This window comes from Bactrocera tryoni, chromosome 1 (assembly GCF_016617805.1).
Source record: "Bactrocera tryoni isolate S06 chromosome 1, CSIRO_BtryS06_freeze2, whole genome shotgun sequence".
In the NCBI taxonomy this organism is placed as follows: Eukaryota; Metazoa; Arthropoda; class Insecta; order Diptera; family Tephritidae; genus Bactrocera; species Bactrocera tryoni.
The window spans coordinates 50550888-50575930 of NC_052499.1; the positions used below are offsets into that span (position 1 = coordinate 50550888).

General features: G+C 37.5%; 1 protein-coding gene across 2 annotated transcripts in view; it reads left to right on the forward strand.

Annotated features, from left to right (window-relative positions):
- The first annotated feature begins 1236 nt into the window (after positions 1-1236).
- Positions 1237-25043, forward strand: part of LOC120767079 (putative mediator of RNA polymerase II transcription subunit 26) — a 185915-nt gene continuing 162108 nt past the window's right edge. For both annotated transcript variants that reach the window (XM_040092946.1, XM_040092952.1), the window contains exon 1: positions 1237-1589. In XM_040092946.1, coding sequence (XP_039948880.1) covers positions 1496-1589 — 94 coding nt within the window. In that variant the 5' untranslated portion in view covers positions 1237-1495. The remainder of the gene's footprint in view (positions 1590-25043) is intronic.

Sequence of the window (25043 nt, forward strand, 5' to 3'; positions counted from 1 at the left end):
AACAACAACAACGATAACAAATAAAAACAACAATAACAATAAAAAACAAGAAAAACAATAACAACAACAATAAATAATAAAAACAAAAAAAATTAAAAAACAACAACAATAAGGAAAACAACAGCATAATAACATTTTACAACAACAATAAATTTAGTATACATATGCACATGTTGTCGCTTTGTAATTTTTGTTGTTGTCACCATTTCGTTAACATGGGCGTGCTAAGCGGCGCTCGATATGGCAGCACGCGTGTCGAGCGCGGTGCTCGGCTGTCGCGGCGGTTTTCGTTGCCACGGTATTTTGTTTCCACACTCACCTTGAATTGCAAATCTGGTTTTACGCTATTTTTATGCAACTGGATTTTAATAAAAATTATTTTCGCGTTCATTATTTCGTGTTTGCCTTTTTCGCCTTTTTGCTTTTAACTTATTTATTTATTTCTTGGCTTGCATACATTTCGCTTGCTATTTTATTCGCTTGCTGGCTTGGCTAAGCATGGTCGCTGGCGTTGTCGCCGCCGCTTGTATTGCGTTGTAAGCGTGTAACAAGACGGCTGTCAACAACACGCTTATTTTATGCGACTACGCTCCGCTCCCCCACTCGCTGTCACCCCCCAGCCACTTGAATTGAGTTGTGCTGGTCCAAAATAGAAATTAGACATGATGTTTGTTGTTGTTGTTGTTTTTTTTCTAATATAAATATTACATATATTAATTGCGTTGTGCAAACAATATTCATAACTCGCTGATTTCTATTTTTCTTTGCTTTTCTTTTTAGATATAATCAACAATAAGAACAACAACAGCATTAGTAGCGTTGCTAAGTAATAAATCAAAGCAGCCACGCAGCAGCCACATTCCACTTGAAACGTTCCAAAATGTGTCGACAACAAATCAGGAAATAACCGGAAATTGATACTTACGAAAGCTTGCAACAAGGCCACACGCAAGCCGTTATTGCAAATAAATTTAAAAAAAAAAATTATTATGCAAATACATAACTTTGTTTGTATGTGTGCAGTAATGCAATTGCTTTAAGCCAAATGTGTTCAAAACTTTTTACAAGAAAAAAAAACTTTAAAAAATATCATATATTCAAAAATATTTGAAAACTGAAAGAAAAATTTTCAAAAACAAAAAAATAATTAATAAATTACCATAATTAATAAAAAATAATTATTAAAAAAAAGAAATAATGAACATTTGCTTAAGAACTGACGCAAAAAGAAAAAAAAAATTCTTTCTTAGCATAAAAATTTCGAAATCAAAAAATTTATTTCAAAAGACCTTATGTTGATTTATGCTCTTTAACAACCTAAAATGCTCAGCATGACAATAGACACACGTTGCACCCTTTGCCCACCAATTTGCTAGCACGCAACTTAAGCTTCTCCGAAGCACCCAGTGATTTTCAAAACAAACTCAGTGATTAAAACTTAAACATACACATATATATACTATAAAGATTCCAACTTGCTTTAGCTGGTGAAATCATGGCGGAATGCTCGTATGCCAGATGTCTGCAGGAACGTCGCTTAATTAAACGTGAACTCATGAAATGGTCCAAGGATATGTTGCACATAGTCGGTAAGTGATTCACACATTCTTCCGCTCTAAACCAGCAATAAGAATCTGTTAAGAGATTTTATTTCTATAACAAAAACAATGTTTAGAGACTTTGAGGTTAGATATTCACCTCAGCTCTGGTTGAAAAGATATAAACTAAAGTATAACTAATCAATAATACAACAATGCGAACGAACTACCGAATAAAAAGCTTCTTATATAAACAAAAAAAAAGAATACGCACTCTTCTGAATTGCTCACTGAACGCTTTGACGAAGTTCGTATCGATAGATTTCGGATGTGTCGATATGTTTCTAAAAGCCATATTTAAACTTATACGAAGATCTCATTCTAATCAACTGATAGATCATACTAGATACGAGGTGTGTTCAAAAAGTATCGCGACAGTTTGCTGACAGTTTTCTTCGATTGCAGGGGCGTGGTGCATCATGAGTTCTTGCCACAGGGAAGAACGGTCAATAAGGAATATTACCTGCAAGTTATGCGCAACTTGCGAAAGCAATCCGCCAGAAACGCCCGGATTTGTGGAAGAACAAAAATTGGCTTTTGCGCCACAATAACGCCCCTGCTCACACATCGTTGCTTGTGCGCGACTTTTTGGCCAAAAAAAAAAACACAATTGATGCCGCAGCCACCGTATTCCCCAGATCTGGCCCCCTATGACTTTTTCTTGTTCTCTAAACTGAAGAGGCTCATGAAAGGAGGACGTTACGCTTCTTTTGACGAGACAAAAACGGCATCGAAGGAGGAGCTGAAGAAGATAAAAAAAAATGATTTTTTGAAGTGCATCGAAGATTGGAAAAACCGTTGGTACAAGTGTATAATATCTCATGGGGGTTACTTTGAAGGAGAGAAAATAGATATTCATGAATAAATAAATAATTTTTGAAAAAACACAAAATTCGCGATACTTTTTGAACACACCTCGTATGTTCAATAGATGGTACTGATGATGTATGAAATGGGCGTTTTTCTCTGAAACAGTAATACTAACTAGTTTTACATTGGAAAGTAAAAAAAAGGTTCTTCAAAATATTGACCATTACTTTTGACACATTTTGACCACCTTTCTAGCAATTCGTAGATACCAAACCAAAACCTGTACAAATATTCGTTTTTTGAAGCAAACCGATCAGACACCCAATTTTCGACTTCTGCAAGGGAATCGAAGTGCCGCTCTGTCAATAAATGTCACGGCAATCAAATCGGCAGGACAAATCTGGTGAAAATGGGTAGCAGTAGTTGCAGCATCCAGCCAAGTACTTTAATTGTACCCTGAACCAATTTTTCTTGGTGTGCAGGTATATTTTCGTGTAACAAAATTGCTTCGCCGTGTCTTCTGGCGCATTATGATAATTTTCCTTTTTTGTCTGTAGCGATTAGTATTAACAGTTTCAACAGGTTTTAGAAGTTCATGATATATCACAGCCTTTAGATCCCACCAAACACAAAGCGTTGCTTCTTATCGAATTGATCTGTTATTGCTGGCGATATTGATGGTTGTCTCGGATTAACCCATGATTTTCTCAGTTTAAGACTCTTAAAATAAATCCATTTTCCATCACACTTGAGAACTCGATGCAAAATTGATTTTCTTTGATGTCTTTGAAGCAACATTTCACAAGTGTTTTTTCCGTTTTCCATTTGTCTTTCATTCAATTCAAGTAACAACTATTTTCCACATTTTTCAAACATTGTTTTATGTGCAACATTTAATTTGACTGTCATTTTCCATTGACTCAAAGTATCATCTTCATCTAATATTACTTGCAGTACGGCATCTTCAAACCTTTTCGCTGGTTTTCCACATTATTCATTTCTCACATCAAAATCATTACCTCTGAAAAGTTGAAACCACCTTTTTTATTTTTTTTCGATAGAGCATGACCACCATATGCCTTGACAAGCATTCGATGCGTCTCTGCAGCACTTTTCTGCCAATGGACACAAAAAATTAATGCTTGCGGCAAATCATCACTTTACGGTACAAAATTTGACATTTTTAACGGAATGAAAAATTATGATGTTGAGGCTCGTTCACACCAAACGTTTCCTACGAACTCATTTGTATCTTAACGCTCACTTCATAATGTCATTCAACAACTTTAAATTTTCAGTATGTCAAATTTATTGACATCCAGTTGACATATGTACAATTTTAGTTCCGATGCCCCTATTTCCATTGTGCTAAAGAATTTAGAGTCAGTTAGAAGTAATTGTTAAGATATTTTATACCAATTTTATAGGAAAAACTTTACTGAATCCACAAGGTTTGAAAAGTATTCTCATGACTTACTTTAAAATATAAATTACAACCATTCTGACAGGTTTGATTAAAAATGTCATTGAATTTGACAAAGTGAAGACCGTATGTAATAAAGAAAGTGCACTTATGGACAAAGGTTTTTTAGGTATTTATTTATTATACTATATAACCATATGGTGTGAAAATATGGCATTGCTTGGAACAACACAAAAGTGTGTATAAACTATAAAAGTGTTGAATTTTTTTTTACTTATTTTATAACGGTTGAGAATTTGACTGCAATTATGACAGAATTTTGACACGACTGAAAGAAAACAGAATTTTTGCTTTTATTTTGTCAAAATCGTTATATGTGACCTGGTCTACGAAAAGGGAGCTAACGTGCGAAACTAGTTTTCTGGGAAAAGCTGTTAAAAATAATCGTCAGTTTCTCGTTATCTCATTAATTTTTCTCCTTTTTTTTTGACACCTAAGCCCCCTTTCCGTAGACCAGGTCACATATATTGTGGATACACACGAATCTCTAGTTATTGTATGCATTGTAGATATAAAATGTCACGTTGTTTTCTTTAACACTTACCGATCCAAACGGTGTTAGATCGCCGAAAGAACAGCCCTTGGTCGGATGAAATCCGAGTCAAATCCGGTGCGTAAAACCGGCTGTCGTGGGAATCGATGTTGTTTTCTTCTTAGAGTCTTGTGCTCAAATTTCATTAAAAGCTATATAACTATGGTAGGAAAGGGGGGAAAAAATAGGGAATAAACATAGCAATGCAAATAGAAAGTTAAAATAAAAACAGTGGTACTTGTAAAATAATAGAAACTCGAATATTGAAAGGTTATATGCCGGTTTTGTCTGCAGCTCTTTCGAATAAAAGTGAGATTGTGCAAGAAATATTGGACAAAGGTATCAGCGCTTTGACTTACTGATTGAATACAGTCCAGTAAGCACTTTTAATATTGGTTTGGTGATTCTTATATATCTTATACAGACTAATATGATAATGTAATATAATATATTAGAGTTTAAGTAAATGGTTATATACGAAATCAGAGCATTCAGCATTTAAATTTGAGGTAGGATATTTTGAAAGCTGAGAAAAATAAACACTCCGATGAAATTAAGAACAACCTCGTCCCGAAGTAACTCAATTTCGTTCTCAAAAAATCGGAAAAACATAAAAAGCTCAGATAAAATATATTTTACTAAAAAAGTTGCCATAAAATATAACTTAAATGATGCTAGGTCCACCTCACCATACAACTGATCTATTAAAATCTAGTCTTTGTATGTGAAACTTTTTTAACTTGCGAGATATCTTTACCAAATTTGACAGGAGTTATTGTCAAAAGCAGTGGTATAATCCTCGAAGAAATCGTACAAATCGGATAACTATAGCATATAGCTGTCATACATATTGAACTATCGGAATTAAGGGTTCCTTTAGAAAGCTTTTTCTTTTGAAAAGATACCTTACCGAAATTTGGCGTGAATTATTGCTGAGGACAATGCTGCAATCTGAGAAGAAATTGTGCAGATCGAATCACTATATCATATAGCTGCCATACAAATTGAACTATCGGAATCTATTTCTTGTGAGGAATTGTTGTATTTGTTGTAGGACATCAAAGCTTCGGTGCAATTGAAATTAATGTTTCCTCTTGTTTTTTGTTTTTTTTTGTGGTTATGATGTTTCAAATTTCGCAATATGCTATACATATATGTATATATTTCCGTACTCAAAGGTAGTGGAAACTACAAATCTTTATTTTTTTTCTAGAAGTATGCTTAAAATGCAATTAGCTGCTAAAATTCGCTCGACACAAAATCCTAAACTAAATAAGCACATGAGATTATGCCAGTTCTGGCATAAGCACCAGCAGCTGCTTCTCCATAAGCGCGTAACGTCGGTGTTTGCTCCACCGCTGGCAAATTGCAATCAAATTCAATTTTAATTACATTTTGGAAATGAATTTCGATATCATTTACCGTTGCAGTGTAATCGCATTTTTATAGCAGACACATCAGCAACACCACGCACACACACACGCAGCGCTCACATCATGCATACACACAGGCGCAGGAGAGCTGCTATGCAAAACCAATAACAGTTAGCGGAAAATTTATGTGCAGACACACATCCAGAAATGCTATATACATATATATCTATATATGCATGTATGTATGCGTTGTCTTGTTGTATAATTTATAAAGTAGGATATGGTGCAGGACGCTTCCCGTGCACTCAGCTTTGCACTTAAAAATGCTTACGACCCGAAACCAACCTTCCACATTTCGTAGTGTCACCGCAAGCCGAGCGAAATTTATAGCTCGGCCTCATTACTCCGGCAATGGAATTTAATATCCATCAATATATAAATTTTCTATAGCATGTGTGTGTGTGAGTTCGGGTTGGAAAGCTAGATATACCAGAAATGCTCAGGAACAGCTGCTGGCGTGCAAGTATGTTTGTGTGTGTGTAGGCGCTTGTTTGAGTTTATCGCATTTCAGCAATTTTTTTCCGAGCTTATTTCTCTTTCGACTTTTAAGAGTGTGTGTGTGTGTGTTCTAAGGCACACATACTAATACATGCACACATACAAACATCAAATGTACTTGCATACAACTATTTGCTCATCCCATTTGTTGTTGTACTTTTTTTGCATCATAGACTTCACCACCCTCGTCCAGCGTTGTCTGCCTTCACTTCTTGGCTCCCGCTGCTTTCAAACCCGCTTGAGTGGTCGCTCGGGTGCTCGCCTACTTGGTCCGTCGCTTGAGTGTATATTCTGTTCGATAATTCCTCAATAATTTTAATTCCTCTAGCCGCCTTCCAGAAACCGCCACCGCGCTCGCAACCCACTTCGCTAAGCTCCAGCAAAAATAATATAAAAGCAATGGTATAAAATAAAAATGGCTGAGGCAAAGTTGAAAAAAACAACTAAATAAATAGAGTTTTTTATATAATAGTTTTGTAGCGGGTAGCACCTCCTTGCCGGTTTTCGCATTCCCCCTGCCTTTCGCTGGCCACCGCCAATTCCGCATGCCAGTCGCTTCCGCAAAAATTGCATTAATGGAAGTGCCACAATTTTTTCCAGCATTCTCTTTGTTTATTTTCGTGTTTTTTTTTTTGTTTTTGTTTTTTTTTTTGGTTTTAGCTTTGGCTAAATTTTTATTTTTTGTATATAAAGTAAAGCACTTCTTGCACATGGTCGCCGCTGTTGTTGCTGCTGCGCTCTTAGTTGGCGAAAAAGTGCTCTCATTTTTATTAAACTCACACCTCCTGCCCAGGGCCACTCATGCCATTCTCAAGTTGCGGAATTTTTTCGTGAATTCTTCTTTTTCAATGCACTGAATTTTTTCCGTCTCCGTTTTCGTTGTTTCTTCGCTCTCCCATGTTTTACTATGCCATCTTACCACATACTATCCCAAATGTTTCATTTTGCTGCGAGCGGAAAGCAACAGTAACGCAAGGATACTTGAGGAGCGACAATCGTGTGTTTTATGCTCATATGAGGAGGTTTTATAGAATTTTGTTGGAGAATTTTTGATATTTTACTGTTATTGGGGGAGAGAATATAGATTAACTGCTCGAAAACTATTTTTGTTGATCTTTGTAAATTGTTTTTTATTTCAGAGAATAATATTTGTAGATGTGGGAAAGAAAGCACTCACTTCAGTTGCAATACAGGCCGAAATTTGAAATTATTTTTGTGGGATCTCATGTTAATGAAATAAAATTTCGACCAAAGATGGCGCTGTATTCAATATAGCTCTCAAAATCTATTTAACGGTTTTATGTTTTATGTTCATAGACATTGTATGTCAAATTTATTGAAGTTAAATTGACACCTATGCAATTTTAATTTAGTTGACAAATGTTTCCAAAGCATTATAGAATTCAGCGTCAGATTTCAGCAGCTCGTCAATTGTAGGCATGTTCTATATTATTTTTTCCTAGCACAGTTCTGAGTTATTCATTTACTGGGTTGTCATTTTTGTTCCAAAGGTCTTTTCATAAATTGTCATAAACTTGCCATCACAACCATTCTGACAGATTCGACTGCAACTGTCATTGAATATGACATGCTGACAACCGAAGCTTACAAAAGAGTACATTTTTTGGTAAACAATTTTAGTGAACGTTGAACTGTTGAAAATAAGTGTTATTAATAAAGTGAAAATATGACAGGAATATTAAGCATTTTAGTTTACTTTTTTTTATGGTGGAATATTTGTTGACAAATTTGACAGAACTAGGACACTACTTGAAGTAAAGACTAAGTACGAAATATGCTTTTTGTTACTTGGTCAAAGTAAAACAGCAACAATTATCATAATGAGTACATTATCGCAGCTACACAGGTATTTTGTTAAACGTCAAAGTGTTGTCAGAATTATGACAAGTTCTAATCTGAGGAACATGAGTACTTTACTTTTTGCCATGATTTTTTTTTGTTTTCTCTTTGCAGTCCAGTGCTCGAATTTCCTTTAAAAATATCTAACTGTGGTAGGAAAAATAGCAAATTGTAAATACAAGTATGACAATTTGGAAAGTTGAAAAAAAGTAATGGTACCTGTAATGTCATATTGTTTCTTAACTGATATTCAGAAATTCGAATTTTGAAAGATCATGTGGAGGTTTTATCTGGAGTTCTTTCGAAGAAAAATTTATACCAGATATTGCGCAAGAAATATTGGACAAAAAAACGGTAACAGCGCTATGACTTACAGGTCCAGTAATTCAATGGCACAAAATGACACAAAATGTTGCAATTGGAAAACGAATATTTTGATAATAAAATTTAATAATTTGTAAATGTTGTTTTTGCGTATATCTTTCCATGTTGGAATTGCAAACAGAACATTAAAAATGGACGAAGCGACACTCAGAAATCATATCATCCCTATTGAAAAATCCGGTATATCGATAAATAGCTAGAAAACTTAAATATATTTCATCTTAGGTAACATCTCAGTTTCGTTAAAGGTTTTCATAAACAAATAGGTCAGAAATTTTTACATGCATCTCTTCTACAGTCAATTATTTCAAAACTTTGAGCAACCCTTTTTAAAAATTGTATTAAAATATTTGCAGCGACATTATTTTTAAATTTGTATATATGAAATATTATGCATATGCGATGTGTGTTTGCTTAGCCTACAACCTGTGTTAAAAGTAAAAATGTTACATCTTTTTTTATTGCAACATCGGGCTTAAGAAATAAAAATTTTTAAAAAAGTAAAATTAATTTTCAATAAGAATTTTTTAATTTAAATAATTCGCAATCCCGCTCTTATATAAAAATACTGAAATAGTACATAGGCATGTTTATATACCTACATATGTACACCATATATGGTATGTATGTATGTACATTTGTGAGGTCACTTGTAAGGCACATTACGTATACGCAGTGGTCCACTGCTTGCTTTACTATATGTGCTGACGATGGGAGGCACACCTGTTGAATGCCGGGGCTGGGTGGCAAATATTTACGCAGCTGTGTGAATACAAAAGCAAGACGGCGCCAATATATTTGAAAACATAAAATAAGTACATATAACAAGCAACAGAGTACAGACTAACACTGAATGGCTGTAGGCATATCAACAATAACTTAGAATGCTTACTATAAAATATTTTTATTAAATTATATGACTTTAAAAAGAATAAAATATGCACCAAAATATCAATAACTGAAATTATTTGATAATTTCCTTAGTAATAATTGGCTTTAAGCAGTAGTTTTGTAGTGAAAAAAGCGTGGAGTTTTGCTAGAGAAAGACACATTTTTCGATATTCCAACAGATGTAAGGCTTTTCACATTGTAAAGAACTTGTCAATGCTTACAAGACATACTTTGCGTGACATTTAATTAAGTTTAAGTCTTTTATTCCTTACGATTCACTGCATTACGATATAAAATTTAAAGCTTCCGCTCTCAGATATAACCAATATATAGGTTAGTCGAAAAAGTATTTTCGTATTTCCAATCAAGTTTTAACTTATTTTTTTATATTATTAATAATAAATAAATAAACAAATATGTACCATTTTGGTCGACCACTTTTTGGCATTTCCGCTAGAGATATTATTCCATCAGTGTAAATCGAAATTTCGAAGTTTCCAGAACGAAAGCAAGCGAACCATTGTTGTGTTATACAAACTGATACAGCTTCGTCTCACACATTTCAGTGGTGGCTTGCATGGCGTTCTTCCCTTTTTATACAAAAATTTCAAAATATAGCGGATTTCTTCATTATTTTCAGCTATTTTTGAACAGCTGTAACTTTTTTTCAACTTCCCCGAATTAAATTTCTTTTGTCAAATGAAGGCTAAAATCTCACCTTTTACAACACTATTTGATATGACATAATGTGGTTGGTAGCACAGGTAATACACGACTGCAACGAAATCTATTGACAAAATACGAAAAGACTTTTTCGACTACCAATATAACCATTTTATAACCATAACTCAAATTTTGTCACAATACGAGTGGTTTCTATGATATGGTTTTTCCTTGCCCTGTAAAGTTTTGAAAAGTCATGTTACGTAATTTTGCATTTTAGGTGACGATTTGTAGCAAATTCTCCGCTATGTAATCTCCTTACCAAAACTCGCTCTTCCAAATTAGTAAAAATGTCTGTACTAGCATATTCTATTGCTGTGAATTTACCGTTACAAAATACATAAAATATTTTCTCTCACTAAAACCTCTAATGAGAATTCGCAGCCATTAGCTTAAAAATTCCAAGCTTCCTCTCGTTCAACAAAACCAAACAAAAAATTATAAATGACAAAAAAAAAACATTTCAACTAAAATTTACATTTAACTACATAAACTAATTTGCCACAGAGAAATTTTTTTAAACACCCAAAAGCTTAGATATCGCAGCGTAATATACTTTACTTTGCTGTGGTGAAATGCGACGGAGAAACTTATAAAAAATACACTCACACGCAAACATGCAACAACGTCACATCTCGCAAAAAAAGGAAAAACATTACAAAAAAATAACAATAAACGACAAAAAACGAAATACCATAAAACGAAGTCAGAAAAAAAATACAAAACACATTACAAAAATACTTGTATTTAGCTGCCACAACCACTTGTTAGCAGTAGCGGCGAGCTCATTATACCAGCCGGACATTTGGGGTCCAGCATTCGTGCGCTCGTTGCCGACGCCGACTTTCCTCCTTTCGGGGCGAGCACTTCCGCCACCCAAGCCAAGTCTTCGCTGAGGAGAAATGCTTAGTTGGTATTTTGGAAGACAACACTTTTTTTCACTGCCACACATACATACATATGTACATACGTATATACATCGATGCTGTTTCGACGCCGATGTCGTTCAATGCGACAAATATCTCACTCACTCTCTCTCAACGTTATATTCTTTATATACTTGCGTTTATATTTTATAAACATTTTTTTTATTCCTCCACATTTTTTTTTTCTTCCTCGCTTGCTCCAGAGTTTTTTCGCTGCGCCCCAATATTGCTAAATCCCGAATCCTGTTCGTTTCTACCCTAAACTTCCAACTAACGTACCCCCCACCCCATAGCTCGCCTAAAAATAGACGAAAACGAAGCTAACACATTTTTCTAGCGACAATTTTCGTTGTGTGCGCTTAAAAAGTGCATAAGTGTCTATGAGAAATCGGCAGAACGAAGTGGCAACACCCATACCAAAAGACGACATGCAACAGGCACACCCCACACACTGTAAAGATGCAATGCTAGATAACTAACCGTACTCAACTGCGCTACTTTCACCACCTACCCGCTTCCTAAAAATAAAGAAAAAATAAGAAAAGCTCCCGCGCCAGCCACGACGACAAGCTCAAAGCTACCGACTGCACTATCAACACTATTACCAATAGCAACAACAACTACAACAACAATGGCATTGCAGGTCGCACAACATGAAGGTCGGCAACGAAAATATCGAGCCATCTAAGCGCACGAAGCGGCAACGGTGGCGGCGACGGTGGCCGAAAGCTACGAAAGCGCCGAAAGAGGTTTTCGTCGCTTCCACAGACGACGCACATGTATGTAGTTATGCGTGTGTGTGTGTGTGTACTTATATTATGTTCCCAGTTATTCTTTTCGGTTGGCGTTGAATGGGGTTTATTTTGGTTGTTGCATTTTTTGCGCCGAATATCATCGTCGTTTGCAAACTTCGGCGCGCACATCGTACGCTGTTGCTTTGGAGCTTCCATTTTTTGTGCTTTTTTTTTTGTCGATCACAACCGGTAGGTGGCTGGTATGAGTTTCGAATATAGTTGAGTTTTTTTGCTGGCTGCACTCTTCCTCCTACTTAGTTGCGCTTATGTAGGTCTTGGCTGCTTATACAAGTTGTATCGCTCGGCTTGGCTTGACTGGCGCGAGCGTCTTTATCACATAACAACATCCACTTGTGGATTCAGCAAAGGCTGCATTTCTTTTTCAGCAAGGATACAGTTGCAATATGGTATTATGGTATATATTCATGGTAGTACATACAGAAATAGTTAGTTGTATAGACTAGGTGGGATTATAGGTTAAATGGTAGTGAGAAATGCTTTCATAGGAACAAAGTGTAAAGGCATAAACGGAGTACTTTATGTAACGATGCTCGCTGGGAAATTAACTCAGTTAAAGCCATTTATGATTGGGGAATAATAATATTATTCAACTGAGAGCTAGTATAAAATTGGGTAATGTTGTGGAATTGTGGATAGTCACATATGGGCATGAAAGTCCCTAGTTCTGCATTCAAAAAACTGAAAGTCTCTGGCAAATATGCAAACAGAAATGTATAATATTATGTAAATCGGAGACCTGGAAGCCTTTTCATAATATCAATGTACTGATAGTTCAAGCAAGATGTGTTCTCATAGAAAGAAATAAAAGAATAAGAAGCTCTCAGCGTACATCTGAATATCGATATCTTCAGCACATAAACCTCCACAAAATAAAAATAAGTCTCCAAGAAAGTACTTCATTTTGATCAACAGTTTATATGACTGCCAGCTACAGGGTAATTCAAGCAGAGGTACTTATTTCAATAGCCTTTTTTTGACAGGTCACGCGTGAGCCGTGTCAAGCTGTTATGCTATTTTTGTTCAGTTGTTTTCTGGCGTTTCACCATTGAAAGTCTTACGCCTGAATAACGTTTACAAATTGTACAATTTTATTATGAAAATTTACGTCCTGTAAAGAATGTGTGTTGCGCGCTTCGCTCCCCTTATGGTCAACATAATCACCACACGAGGCGTACTATTCGCAACACCATCACACTTCTCGAGACCCAGCATTCATTTCTGGATAATATTCGTCGAAACAGACCACGTCCAGCACGACATTGCTTCGCTCTATGGACTCTTGAAAAGTTTCAAGAAGATCCGACGTTTTCAGGCGAAATTTTGTTCAACGGTGTGGCCTATTTCTGGCTCAATGGGTATGTAAACAAGCAAAATTGGCATATTTGGGACGAAAAGCAACCTGAAGAGATCCAAGAGCTGCTATTTAATCGAGAAGAAACAACGGTTTAGTGTGGTTTGTGGGCCGGTGGAATCATAGATCCATATTTTTTTCAAAAATGCTGACGGTGAGAAAGTAAACGTCTATGACGACCATTATCACTCCACGATAATAGACTATTTGATGCGTGAAATTGAAGCTCGTGATCTCGGTGACATTAAGCTTCAATAAGACGACGCTACTTCTTACATATCGCATCAATCAATGGAATTATTTGGAGAATACTACGGTGAAGAGGTAATTTCATGTTTCGGGCCGATCAATTGACCACCAAGATCGAATGATATTACAATGTTGGACCTTTTTCTGTGGGGTATGTAAAGTCCAAAGTCTAGGTGGACAATTCCGTCTCGACTAAGGCCTTGGAACAAAACATCACACGTGTCATTCGCCAGTTACTAGTCGAAATGCGCGAACGAGTCATCAAAAATTGGACCCAACGATTGGATCATCTCAGATGTAGCCTCGGCCAACATTTGAAAGAGATAATATTCAAAACATAAATGCCAAAGAATGCTCTTTCGAATCATAATAAACATTTCACATTAAATTTGACATTTCTGCGTTTTGTCTTTGAAAAAGTGAGAACCTCGTAATGGATCATCTTACATACTTGACGCGAGCTATCATTAAATTTCATTATATAGACCACAAAAACAACGATTTAAGAAAAAATGTGCTGAATATCTTTAATAATAAGAAGCACTTTGGATTTAAGTGAGTTCAATCTGCTCGAAGAAGTTTATTTAAGATACCAAAAAAGATCATTACAAAAAATAAAGAAATATTTGATCCGTTTTCTTAACTCGAACCATCTTTTCCGTTGCTCGGCCCTCACAGCACCTCAAATAGGCTTCAGAAAACCATACGAAAATCTTCGGCATTTCAATGAAACCAAAAAAAACTTGCTTACGACAGTGTCATCTAAGCATCTGCGTCTTTGCCTTCGAAATCTACACGCCTTTATCTTCGCACAAACACTGGCTAGATGCAACATGCAACAAGCGCATGCCACACACAAGGCATATCAATACAGGATACTTGTGGTGCAGACTGGGCGCACTCGGCAGCAGACGATGGGGGCAACAGCTAGCCGAAGACAACGTTGTGACTGAAAACTACTTGCATACAAAACGACACTTGGCAGCGAAGGAATGAGAGAGTAGGAAAAAGAATGCATGAGAGAGAGAAAGAGAGTGCCAAAATCAAACTTACGAGGAGAGTACTAAAATGTGCAGCAACAAATAGTGCCCACCGAATGGAAGGATGTTAAGGTGGCGACGTCTAGAATGGCTGGTGGCTGCAATGAATGGACGAAATGGGTTGTGGTGAGTCTACCAAGATGACTGCCTATAATGGCTGGAGGTGGGGTATTAGTAGGTTATGTATGTGGCAATGTATATGTATAGTGAATTTTTTCAAACCGTTTTTAGGTTATATTTTTACGAGTCGTATTCGGCTGCCGCTTTCTTCGTTCGTGGTGGTGTTGCCAGCCTTTTGGGGTTTTTCGTTGGTGCTCAACCAGGCCAACTTCAGGCGACTCGTGCAACGAAGTCGTAGAAAACTATGCATCACAACAGCAGCAACAACAGCAACAGCAAAAGCAACAACAAAACAACAACAACAGCACAGTTATACTGAAAATTAGAGCGAGCAAAGCTAAACTAACGAAAAAACACGGTGCGGCATCGCGGCGCAGCAACGAAAAGCATTGCAGGCAGCAAGTGGCTCCAGCGCATTGTGTGCGGCGTTGACGAAAGCAACAACTACAACAACAACAAATTGGTAAAAGAACAGAAAAATGCACAATAACAACAAGTTTGACTGTTAAAAATGTGCTGCCGAGTGAGATGCCACAAGTGGGTGGTGTTACGTGCGCCGGTGGTATGTGTGGCATGCCGTTAGTGGCGCCCGTTGCTCCCTCTACGCAGCGCCACAAGTAGTAGTACTCGGTAATAGTGGTAGTCGGTAGTAGTTGTTGTTGTAGTTATGTCTGTTTTGTCAGGGTTGTTCCGGCGCACAGCACTCAGCGTGCTGCAACTAGTTTTCGGGTTGGTATTTGGGATTTTAGCAGAGCTCTTGCTGTTGCCGATGGTGGGTCGAGTGTGGGTCGCTGCTGGCACTGGTGGCGGTGGCAGTGAGGGCGTCACCGTTGCGCGCCATACAGTCAAATGTTAGCATTTCAGCGCGCACACACACATACACTGAAGCCTTGCATCCACTGTCTGTGGCTGTGTGAGTTGGGCTGGCGCATACCATTCACTCTGCCACACCGCTTGTTTCGTCGTCCACATTTCGGCTGTTTATTTTTATTTGCTGCCCGTTTGTTGCACTTTTTCTGCTGCATTTTCGGTATTGGACAGTCAGGGTGGGTGGCGGTGTCGGGTGCTGGCGCTGACGCTGGCTGTGACGGTCGATTGGATGGTTGAATTCGGTATTAGTTGGCATTTCTTTGGCCGAATTGGGACAACCCACCAACGGTGCGCGTCGATTTTGTCTCGGTGGTTGGCAGTTAGGCGCTGCCATACGGGTTGCTGGCGGTCGCTTTGGTTGTGTGTTTTGTCGTCATCGTTTAGTACCTCGCCTCCCATCTTCAGTCATTTCGGTGCGATACGACGCTGTGGCGCGCTGAGTAACGTTTAACTTTTAGTTTTCTTTTTGCAGTTTAGGTGGCCGAATAACGTAATGCAATTCTGGATAATACAGTGTTGTTGGTATTGTTGCTTTTGAGGGTCTATAATTGTGTTGTGGCAGGGTAGTTCGGCGTGTTGATGCCACTTGTTTGGTGTTTGTGGTTATTTGAGGTCCAAAAAAGTGTCGCTCTCTTTCAAATTGTACAGATTTAGTTCCGTTATAATTTGAATTGATCTAAATGAATTTTCCATTGACCCGGAAGTAATAAGGAATGCACTTGTATTATATAGTTACCGGTAACGTTATGCATCAGACCTCTGGGACGAAGTAAGACAACGGTTCAATAGCACATGCTTTACCATGTACGTGGTCGGGACTCAGTCCTGAAATACCGAATTTTTATATAGTTCCGGCGATCTTTTTAATGAAGCCAAAGACTTCCGGGACGAAGTAAGACACGGTTACCTACCACATGCCTTTTGTACTTGGTCTGGACTAAATCCTGACATCCCGAGTTATTACATAGTTCAAGTGATCTTATTAATGACGCAATGGTTTCGGTTGATTGAACTCATCGCGTTTATGCTTAGATATAGAACCCGATGGAGATATCTTTCTTCACTTGCCATTCTAAGAGACTCTTTAGAACACTTCCTAATTTTTATAGTGACAGAAAACACTCGTGACATATTTGCAAGAAATGCTGCCAATTTATCAGTCCTAATCCGAGTAAAATTTCGGCACCGTTCCTAAAAATTTTTCATTGGTCCGAACCGATCTGTCATCTTTAAGTTGTAAGTCGAGCTTTTCTTGGCAAAAATAGTTCTCAAGCATGTTTTTGACCGCTTGCTTTGGTCTAGTTTGGTGATTTTTCGGATCAAGCTGTCACTGGACATGCGAAGTCGAAACATTATAAAGCTGATATGTCCTTTGCGGCAAAGGAGTTTTGGGGTCGGCATGATCGCACCCGCAAATGTAACTTGGTGTAGGTCAATTCTCGACACAGGAAGAAGAAGATCTCCCCTCCGTTGAAAAGACCAGGTGGAGAAGGATCAGGCCAATAAAGAAGAAAAAATTCTCGACATTGTCTGTGGATTATGTCAGAATGAGCTTTGTTCAAAATAAAACAAAAAAAAGCAGATTTAATTTCAATAATTTTTTTTAAGGTTGAATTATAACTAAGAGAGCACATTAAAGCTCAGCTAAATCACATAACTCAATCAAAGCTGTTATAACGTAGTTCATAAGAGCTAATCTAAGCTAACCCCATTTAACAACTATATGACCTAACTTAACCTAATCAATTTTCGTTAATTATAAAGCTCTCGCTCTCTCTCACCTCGGACCTCGGACCTCGTTTTTTGTACCATTTACATTTGGACCATTCCCTGAATGGTTTACATTTAAGAAACGAAGGAGATAATCTGGCAACACAAATCTTCCAAAACGTTAAGCTGGCGAAAAACTTCGAGCATAAGGTAATCAGGCGTAGACACAAACCTAATTTCATTGGTGAGGGCGCTAATGCAACTTCACTACAACAACAGTAACAATTGCAGCAACAACACGCCAACTATAATAGCAAACGTTGGTTGCCACGAGGAAGGACAAAACGCAAAATGCCAAAGAATGAGACGGAAAAACTATAAGACGGGCAACGAGCGGGGCGGAGGCAGTAAGAGCCAGCAGCGAATAGCTAAGAGAAGTGGTGGAATTGAGGACGACAGACAGACGTGCGAGCACACGATAGCAAGGACGCGTCGACGCTATACATTATATTGCAGCAGTTTTGTTTTTGCATGCCACACAAGGATGAGTAGACGAAAGTAGAATGCAATGTAGAACGTTGTCGACGAAAAAAAAAAAACGGCAAGGAAATGAAATGAGGTGGCAAAAAATGGGGAATGCAATGAAATAGCTAAGTGAAGCAAATAAGAAATAAGCGAAACGCGGCAGATGGGCAAGTGCGCGGTAGTTTTTTTGCTGCTGGCAAGCGAGCGACGAAAAAGTTTTTGTCGTTTGGCGCGCGGGTTGGCAAAGCAAAAACAAAAATTACGAGCAAAAAAAAACACAACTAAACTAAAAAAGTCCACCAAATGAGCCAAGCGACAACAACAACAACGACAAGGAAAAGTAAAATAGCAAGTGCAGAGCGCAACGTCTGCGGGTGGCATGAGCGAAGGACAAAGGCGGAAGGGCGCCGACATTGGGTGCGTTGCGAGTAGAAAAATTGAGAAAAATTGAGACGAACGACGAAAAAATTTATTCGATTGGGTGGGCGCTGGACAAAGTCAACACTTTTGTTGCTGCCAGCACGAGTGCGCCAGTGGTTGTTGTGATTTTTTACCGACTTTGATAAGCGGTGCGGCGCGGCGACGCGCATGCAACAGTGTGCAGCGTAGACAGGCGTAGACACACACATGCAGTATAAAAACGCACACAGCTACTCACGCGCACGCAGGCGCTTGCTTAGAAAAAAATATATAATGTGCCACACAGCGTTGCATGTGTGTGCGCGCGCGCTCCAAGGATGCAAGAGACGAAAAATATAAAAGTTCTATACAAATTTGTTGGCGCGCGCGTACGCGCGGGGCAGCATACAGCATAGAGCGCTTGTCAGCAAAGCACTATTTTGCGTTGCGCGCGTGTACGTGTGCATGTGTGCGCGCCAGCAACAAATGCAACTACAATGGCACCAAAACAAAACCAAAAAAAAAGAGGAGAAAACAGCAAATGCCAACCAACAAGGAAACGGCGAAAAACTATATAAAAGTTTTTTGAAAAGTTTCGTGTGCTCAAAAAAAGTTTCGTCGTCGTTGTCCTCGTTGCAAGCGGCGCTGCCTGTTGCCTGTGAATGTGGCGCTGACGTCAGCGCTACGCCGTTGGGTGGGCGCCGCACTCGTTGTTTGTATATATTGTATATGTGTGTGTGTGTGTTGGCGCGGCCTGTTGCATTGTAGCGCTTGGTCTTATTGCTCTGCTTCTCGCTTGCTTCCTGCTTTTTATGACGCTGCCTCAATAGTTTTGGGTGTTGCGCTGCAGTTTGGGGCGACAACGCCATTTTTCGTCGACGAAAATGAATATACGAAACACGCCATACATACATACATACATATATATATATATACCTAGCTAGTATATAAGCAGCAACGGTGCTGGTGTTTATGTAAAACTATCGCGGTATGTGTGTTTGTAGGTGTGTAGAAATTTTGCACGACAACACAGGCCAGGCCTGGCTGCTGCTGCTGCTGGCTGGCTGGCATTGTGCAACAAGTGAGTTTGGCAACGGCAAGCAACCCAACAGGACGACAACGACTCGTCGTGAATTTAGCAACCGAAACCACTTGTAGTGTGCGCGTCAACACAATTGCACTGGCACGGCGTGCGGCACTTTTGCCACTTGCCACATGCTAACGCTCGGTGTTTGCCGAAAAACTTTACAAATTCAATGAACGCGCAACAGCTTGCAACGTGCAACAGTCAACAGTTGGTTAAGCGCTGTTTGTGCAATTTAACGGTATTTGCGTTGCCGTTTTTTCGGCAAAATGCATTTGCAGTGGTAATTGGTGCACAGCGCCATTTGACTAACGCGTACAATCGCTTTGTTGCATTTGTGCCAATTGTTGTTATTGTTGTGTGCGTATTGACATTTGCACTTGGCGTGCTGTGAAGCTAGTGTGTGTTAACGGTAAACAGGAAATAGACAGACAACTGTTGCGCCCTGCCGCCACCAGTTGACATTTAGCATTCGTCATTTGCATGCTGTGGCATACATTTAGGCGTACGAGCGCATAGCTACGCAATTGCACGCGCAATAACGGTATTGCTGGCGCGCATATGTGTTTTCATACGGAGATGTAGTTGTGTGCGTGTGTGTGTGTGTGTGCACAAAGCATCAAAGTGACGAGTGGTTGACACATAACTCTGGCATGCCGTGCAACTAATCACAGCTGTTCACTTCCGGTGCATGCCACGAAGTGCTTTTTGTGTGTGCGTGTAGCACAAATATAGCTGAAAATGTGAATGGTGAGCTATTAAAACAATAATAAAAACAGTTTGGAATATATTTTCAATGAATGAAGTGTTTAATAAAATAATTGTATCGAAAGACTTTAAAGAAACTCAAAAAACTGAAATTTAAAACAAATTAAAATTTAAATCCACAAAATTTGTACTGTAAATTTTTGTTAACTTTGTGCTAGTATGCTGTCTCACTTGAGGTAAGTGTGCAAATACTTAACAAAAATTCAAAAAAAAAATTAGAATTTACTGCAAAAATGTGTGCCATATGGTGACATCTGTGCTGCTCTTACACTGTTGTGACATAACCAACGCTTCAGCATATTATGAAGTACTGAGGTTTTAGAGCGAATCGTTAGATAATATCAATATGTGCAGTAATCAAAATCATTTGCCAGCACGGCATTTGTAATTGTAACATTTCTTTCGATAAAAATAGTCAAAAGCCTAATACTCTCGCCGGATTTCTGATCTCTCTAAATGTTCAGTAGAAACAATTTTTTTTTTGGAAAACTTTTATGTAGCATTGTTGTGGCGCTGAATTGTACTAAACTGTTTCAAATGTAGCTTTGCTTGTTACTGCTTCAAAAAATATATTTCTTTCGGGCTTTAAATGTTGTCTGCCATTCAAATTTATACACTTCGCTTCTTAACTTTGGATATATTATACAAAAAATATATTTTGAATAGAAAGTTTATCTTCATTCCAATATGCATTGATAAGAAGATACTCTTCTGTCAACAGACTGTCCAATATTGAATGTCATTATGATAACTTACAAAATGTGTCGGAAAAGAAACAGGACTGTTAAAAAAAACAACAAAAAATTTATGTTTTTCAAAAGTTGTATTTTTTTATTCAAATAGTTTTCTTGTGCTTCGATACAGCGTTTAGCCCGGTCAATTAGCATTTCAAATGAGTGTTTTAGGTCATTTTTCGGAGTGGTCTTGAGAATATCGGTCGTCGCTGAAATGTCCTGAAACCAGTGTCCTTTCATGGGCAAATGAAGTTTTCCAAATAGGTAAAAATTACAGGGTGCCAGATCAGGTGAGTAGGGTGAGTGATTAATGGTTAATATGGATTTTCAAAAAATCAGTGACAAGCGTCGACCGATGACACGGCACATTATCGTGCAACAGGCGCCAGGACCCTGCCTCACGGTATTGTGGTCGAGCACGACGAATGCGTGACAAAAGACGCTTCATAACACCAAGGTAAAACACAGCATTAATCGTTTGGCCAGGTGGGGCGAACTCTCGGTGTACAATACCCTCGGAATCGTAAAAACAAATCAGCATTGTCTTTATTTTTGACTTCTGAAGACGACCGACTTCTGATCGTCACAGAGTTCCTCACGACCTACTTGGAATCGCTTAAACCACTCATGCACATTACTACGGGATAGGCACTGATCACCATAAACTTTTTTCATCATTTGAAATGTTTCAGTAAACGTTTTCCCAAGTTTAAAACAAAATTTAATATTTGTTCTTTGTTCAAAATGCATTTTACGACCGATGACCAAGAGTTGCTGTCACTTTTTGATCGATAACATCGATTGTAGTTATCAAATTGTCTTAAAATTTTTACGAAATGTCGACAAGAGATCAAACTTTTTATTTAATATATTCACCAATAGGTGGCGCCACCAGAAACAGTTATATTTAAAAAGTTCTGTTTTCTTTTTAGCTTATTGCACTTCTCATTAATTAAATTAATACAATTAATGAGAAGTGCAATATTATGCAATAAATTGTATACAGAGATTTTATGAAATATTCAATATTTTTATACTATATTTTATCGGTTATGGTTACATTCAAGTCCTAAAACACACACATTGTGAAAGTACCCGGAAATTGTAAATAAAACGCAAAGTAATTAATTATTCCTCAATATATGTATATTTTTTTGTCGCATTTAAAGTAATCCCCACTAGATGTAATACTCTTATGCCAACGTCTTTGCTAGTTTTCGAAACTCTTTTCCTTAGCACTTTTGGGTTGGCATTTAGCTCTTTCAGCGATTTTTGTTTGATAGTTAAATACATTTCTTTTGAAGTATCATTTACACGTGGAACTAAATTACAATTTCCGTGTGCTTTTTTATCTCAAAGTATGCGAACGGCTACCAATTAATACACACTCTGACAAATCTCTAAGTAAGAGCCAATCTTCAGATCAAACACTTCATCTTCACTTAATCCAAGTCCAACCCAAGATCGATTTCAATAATTATAAAAATAAACGTACCAAGTGATTCTTTAGTTATGCGCGATGGAAATATTGATTTTAAAGTAAATATAACAATTCGAGATATTTTGGAGGTTGAAGTTTAAACATTTGTGAAAACTATGCAAGAATCGGCTTTCCTGTTCCGAAACAAAAAAAAACGTTCATACTAAAAATCGATCCGACATTTTAGATCTCCTAAAGAAAAAGAGAAAACTGGGTAGAAGCAAAAAATAAGGAAGTGAAAAATGTCATCAGTCATCAACTCGGTAACTCCTGAAAATCTAACGCGAAAATAATTACGGAGTATAGCACCATGGCTTTCTTCAGGAATTAAGACTTCTCCTTCCCAGTATCTAATTGATCTAATATGCTCTTACCTTCAGGAATTAAGACTTTTTTTCCCAGTATCTAACTGATCTAGTTTCCTCTTACTTTAAGACTTCTCTTTCCCAGTATCTAACTGATCTAGTTTCCTCTTACCTTAGCAACCGCAAGTTCAGACAATCATATACTACCTTACAACCTTACAGCTATTAAAAACAGGTGTTCCCCAAGTTTTCTGGGAACACTCTTATACATTTTGTTTACTAGCGATATACCGCCAAACTACACAATCGCCACATTTGCAGATGATACCTGCATCATTACGACCGGCAAAACTGAAGCTAAGTCGTCGAACAGAGTGCAAAGTCGAAGTGAATAGAGCATACAAGCAGGTTACAAAATCATGTAAACGCTAAAGCTCGACAACTAGAAGAGACCTTAAATTGCAGGCGCAGACTTAAAAGAACAACGTTTTATGAACTTTTAATAAAATGACAAATATTATAATATTTAGTTACACAAAAAAAAATCTTCTTACTAGAGCTTGTATATGTAGTTTTACCTTATAACTTGAGAAAAATAATGCTTGTTAGTCTATATTTTTCATTGCAATTCAATGAAATGTAAAGCTATAACTTTTACACGTTTGAATGAAAAACAAAAAGACGTGATTCAGTAATATTTGATTTAGCAAAAATATATTCACGCAATTTTAATAAGCTTTCCCATATAATATACCGATTGATGCGGTTTAAAGTCAAATGGAACTTCTAAAATATTTATATTAGGTATATGGAGATTAAGAAAAGTAATGACCCGATTTTATCTATTTTGGGTGTGATGTAAGCACAAACATATACCGATATATTTGATAAAAAAATCTTCTATGGGCACTTGCGTCCACATATTTGGTGTCGCGGTTCTTGAAATGTTATAGTTCGTTAGAAAGAGAGTGGGAATGTTTATTATCTTATTTTACCCACAGTGTTTGAAGAATTACTAAAAAAGCTTCTTCTCAACGCATTAAGTTAAGTTAGCTTCAGTGGCTTGGAACATATACATATGTATAGCATTAAACCATTTTCGGGGCAGGGCGAGTCTGCCGCTGGGATCCCCAATTACGGCTGGTGCTTGGTTATGGTTTCGATAAATGACATTTTGTGGGCGTGGTAGCGGTCCCATTACGCCCATCTGCAGTACCGACTTTTCTTGGATGCCAAGGTTTAGGCAACACGCCCTTTGTACATTCTTATGATCTGATCCATAGATAATTATAAATATTATAATATAAATTTGCTGAAACATTCTTATATTATACCAGTTCAGAATATAAGGTGAATACATAAAAGCCTTCAAACCAAACACCCGGAGCTTATAAAGGCAGAACGCAATGTGTTTGGCTTGGCGTTGTCCTGAAAGAACAGAAAAGCTTCTTTAAGCGAATTGAGACTTTGGTTCTAGTTGAAGAGCTAGTAGATTCCCTACTAATTCTACCAAACATTTAGTGAAATCCTCAATTCCATATTGTTCACAGTGACCCACTTCTCATCATTCGCAGGTATAGATCGATTTTATTGCGTTTTAGCAGTGATTCGCGGAATTAAATTCCGTTCGTGAGATTTTTTTTCGTTAACTCGTATGGCACACATACTATACATTCAGCTACTATTCCGATTCAGCTTTATTGAAGTTCTTTCAGAAGGCTTTTTGTGCGATATTCAGCTCTTGTGCAACCGAAAAAATGGCCCAATATGATGGTCGGATTCGAAGATTTTCATTTATTTTAACGATATTTTCGCAAATTGGTTTCTATCTTTCATATCAAAATACACGGAATTGGCTATTAAAGTATCACATTTTCATCCGCCTAGGCGCCGTTTTCGTTTTTAACGAATGAGAACTGTAACCAGGAATGACCAGGAATATAATAAAAAATATGACGTATTCTTTGCTGATGTCCAGCTTTGTGAACTTAAACAATACCGTGTGCAGTAATCTCAAAATTATTCGAAAAGTTGCTCTAGTCTGAGGTCTTATCTTTCTAATGCCATATGATGTAAGCCGATTCCATTTATGTATGTAGCTCAAGATACAATTTGCTAAAGCCATCTATTGGAAAAATAATAACAATTTTTTTTTACTAGACCTTAATAAACTCTGCTCTTCCTCTGTTGAATCCTAAACATCTTCTTCCTATCTCTATAACATGTACGATATACGCAAACTAGCCTAATTCTATTTGTTTTGTCAAACTATTATTTTTCTCGCTTTTTGCTCCCATGTTCTGCTGTTTGCAAATTATTTGCTAGATTTCTCCAATTTCAGTTGTTTCCATGCTTTGCATACCTAAGTTATATTCAGCCACTATAACCGAGAATCCTTCAGAACTTTTTTGAAAGCCCAACTTAGCTTCGAGTGAATTAAAGTTCATTTTTACAG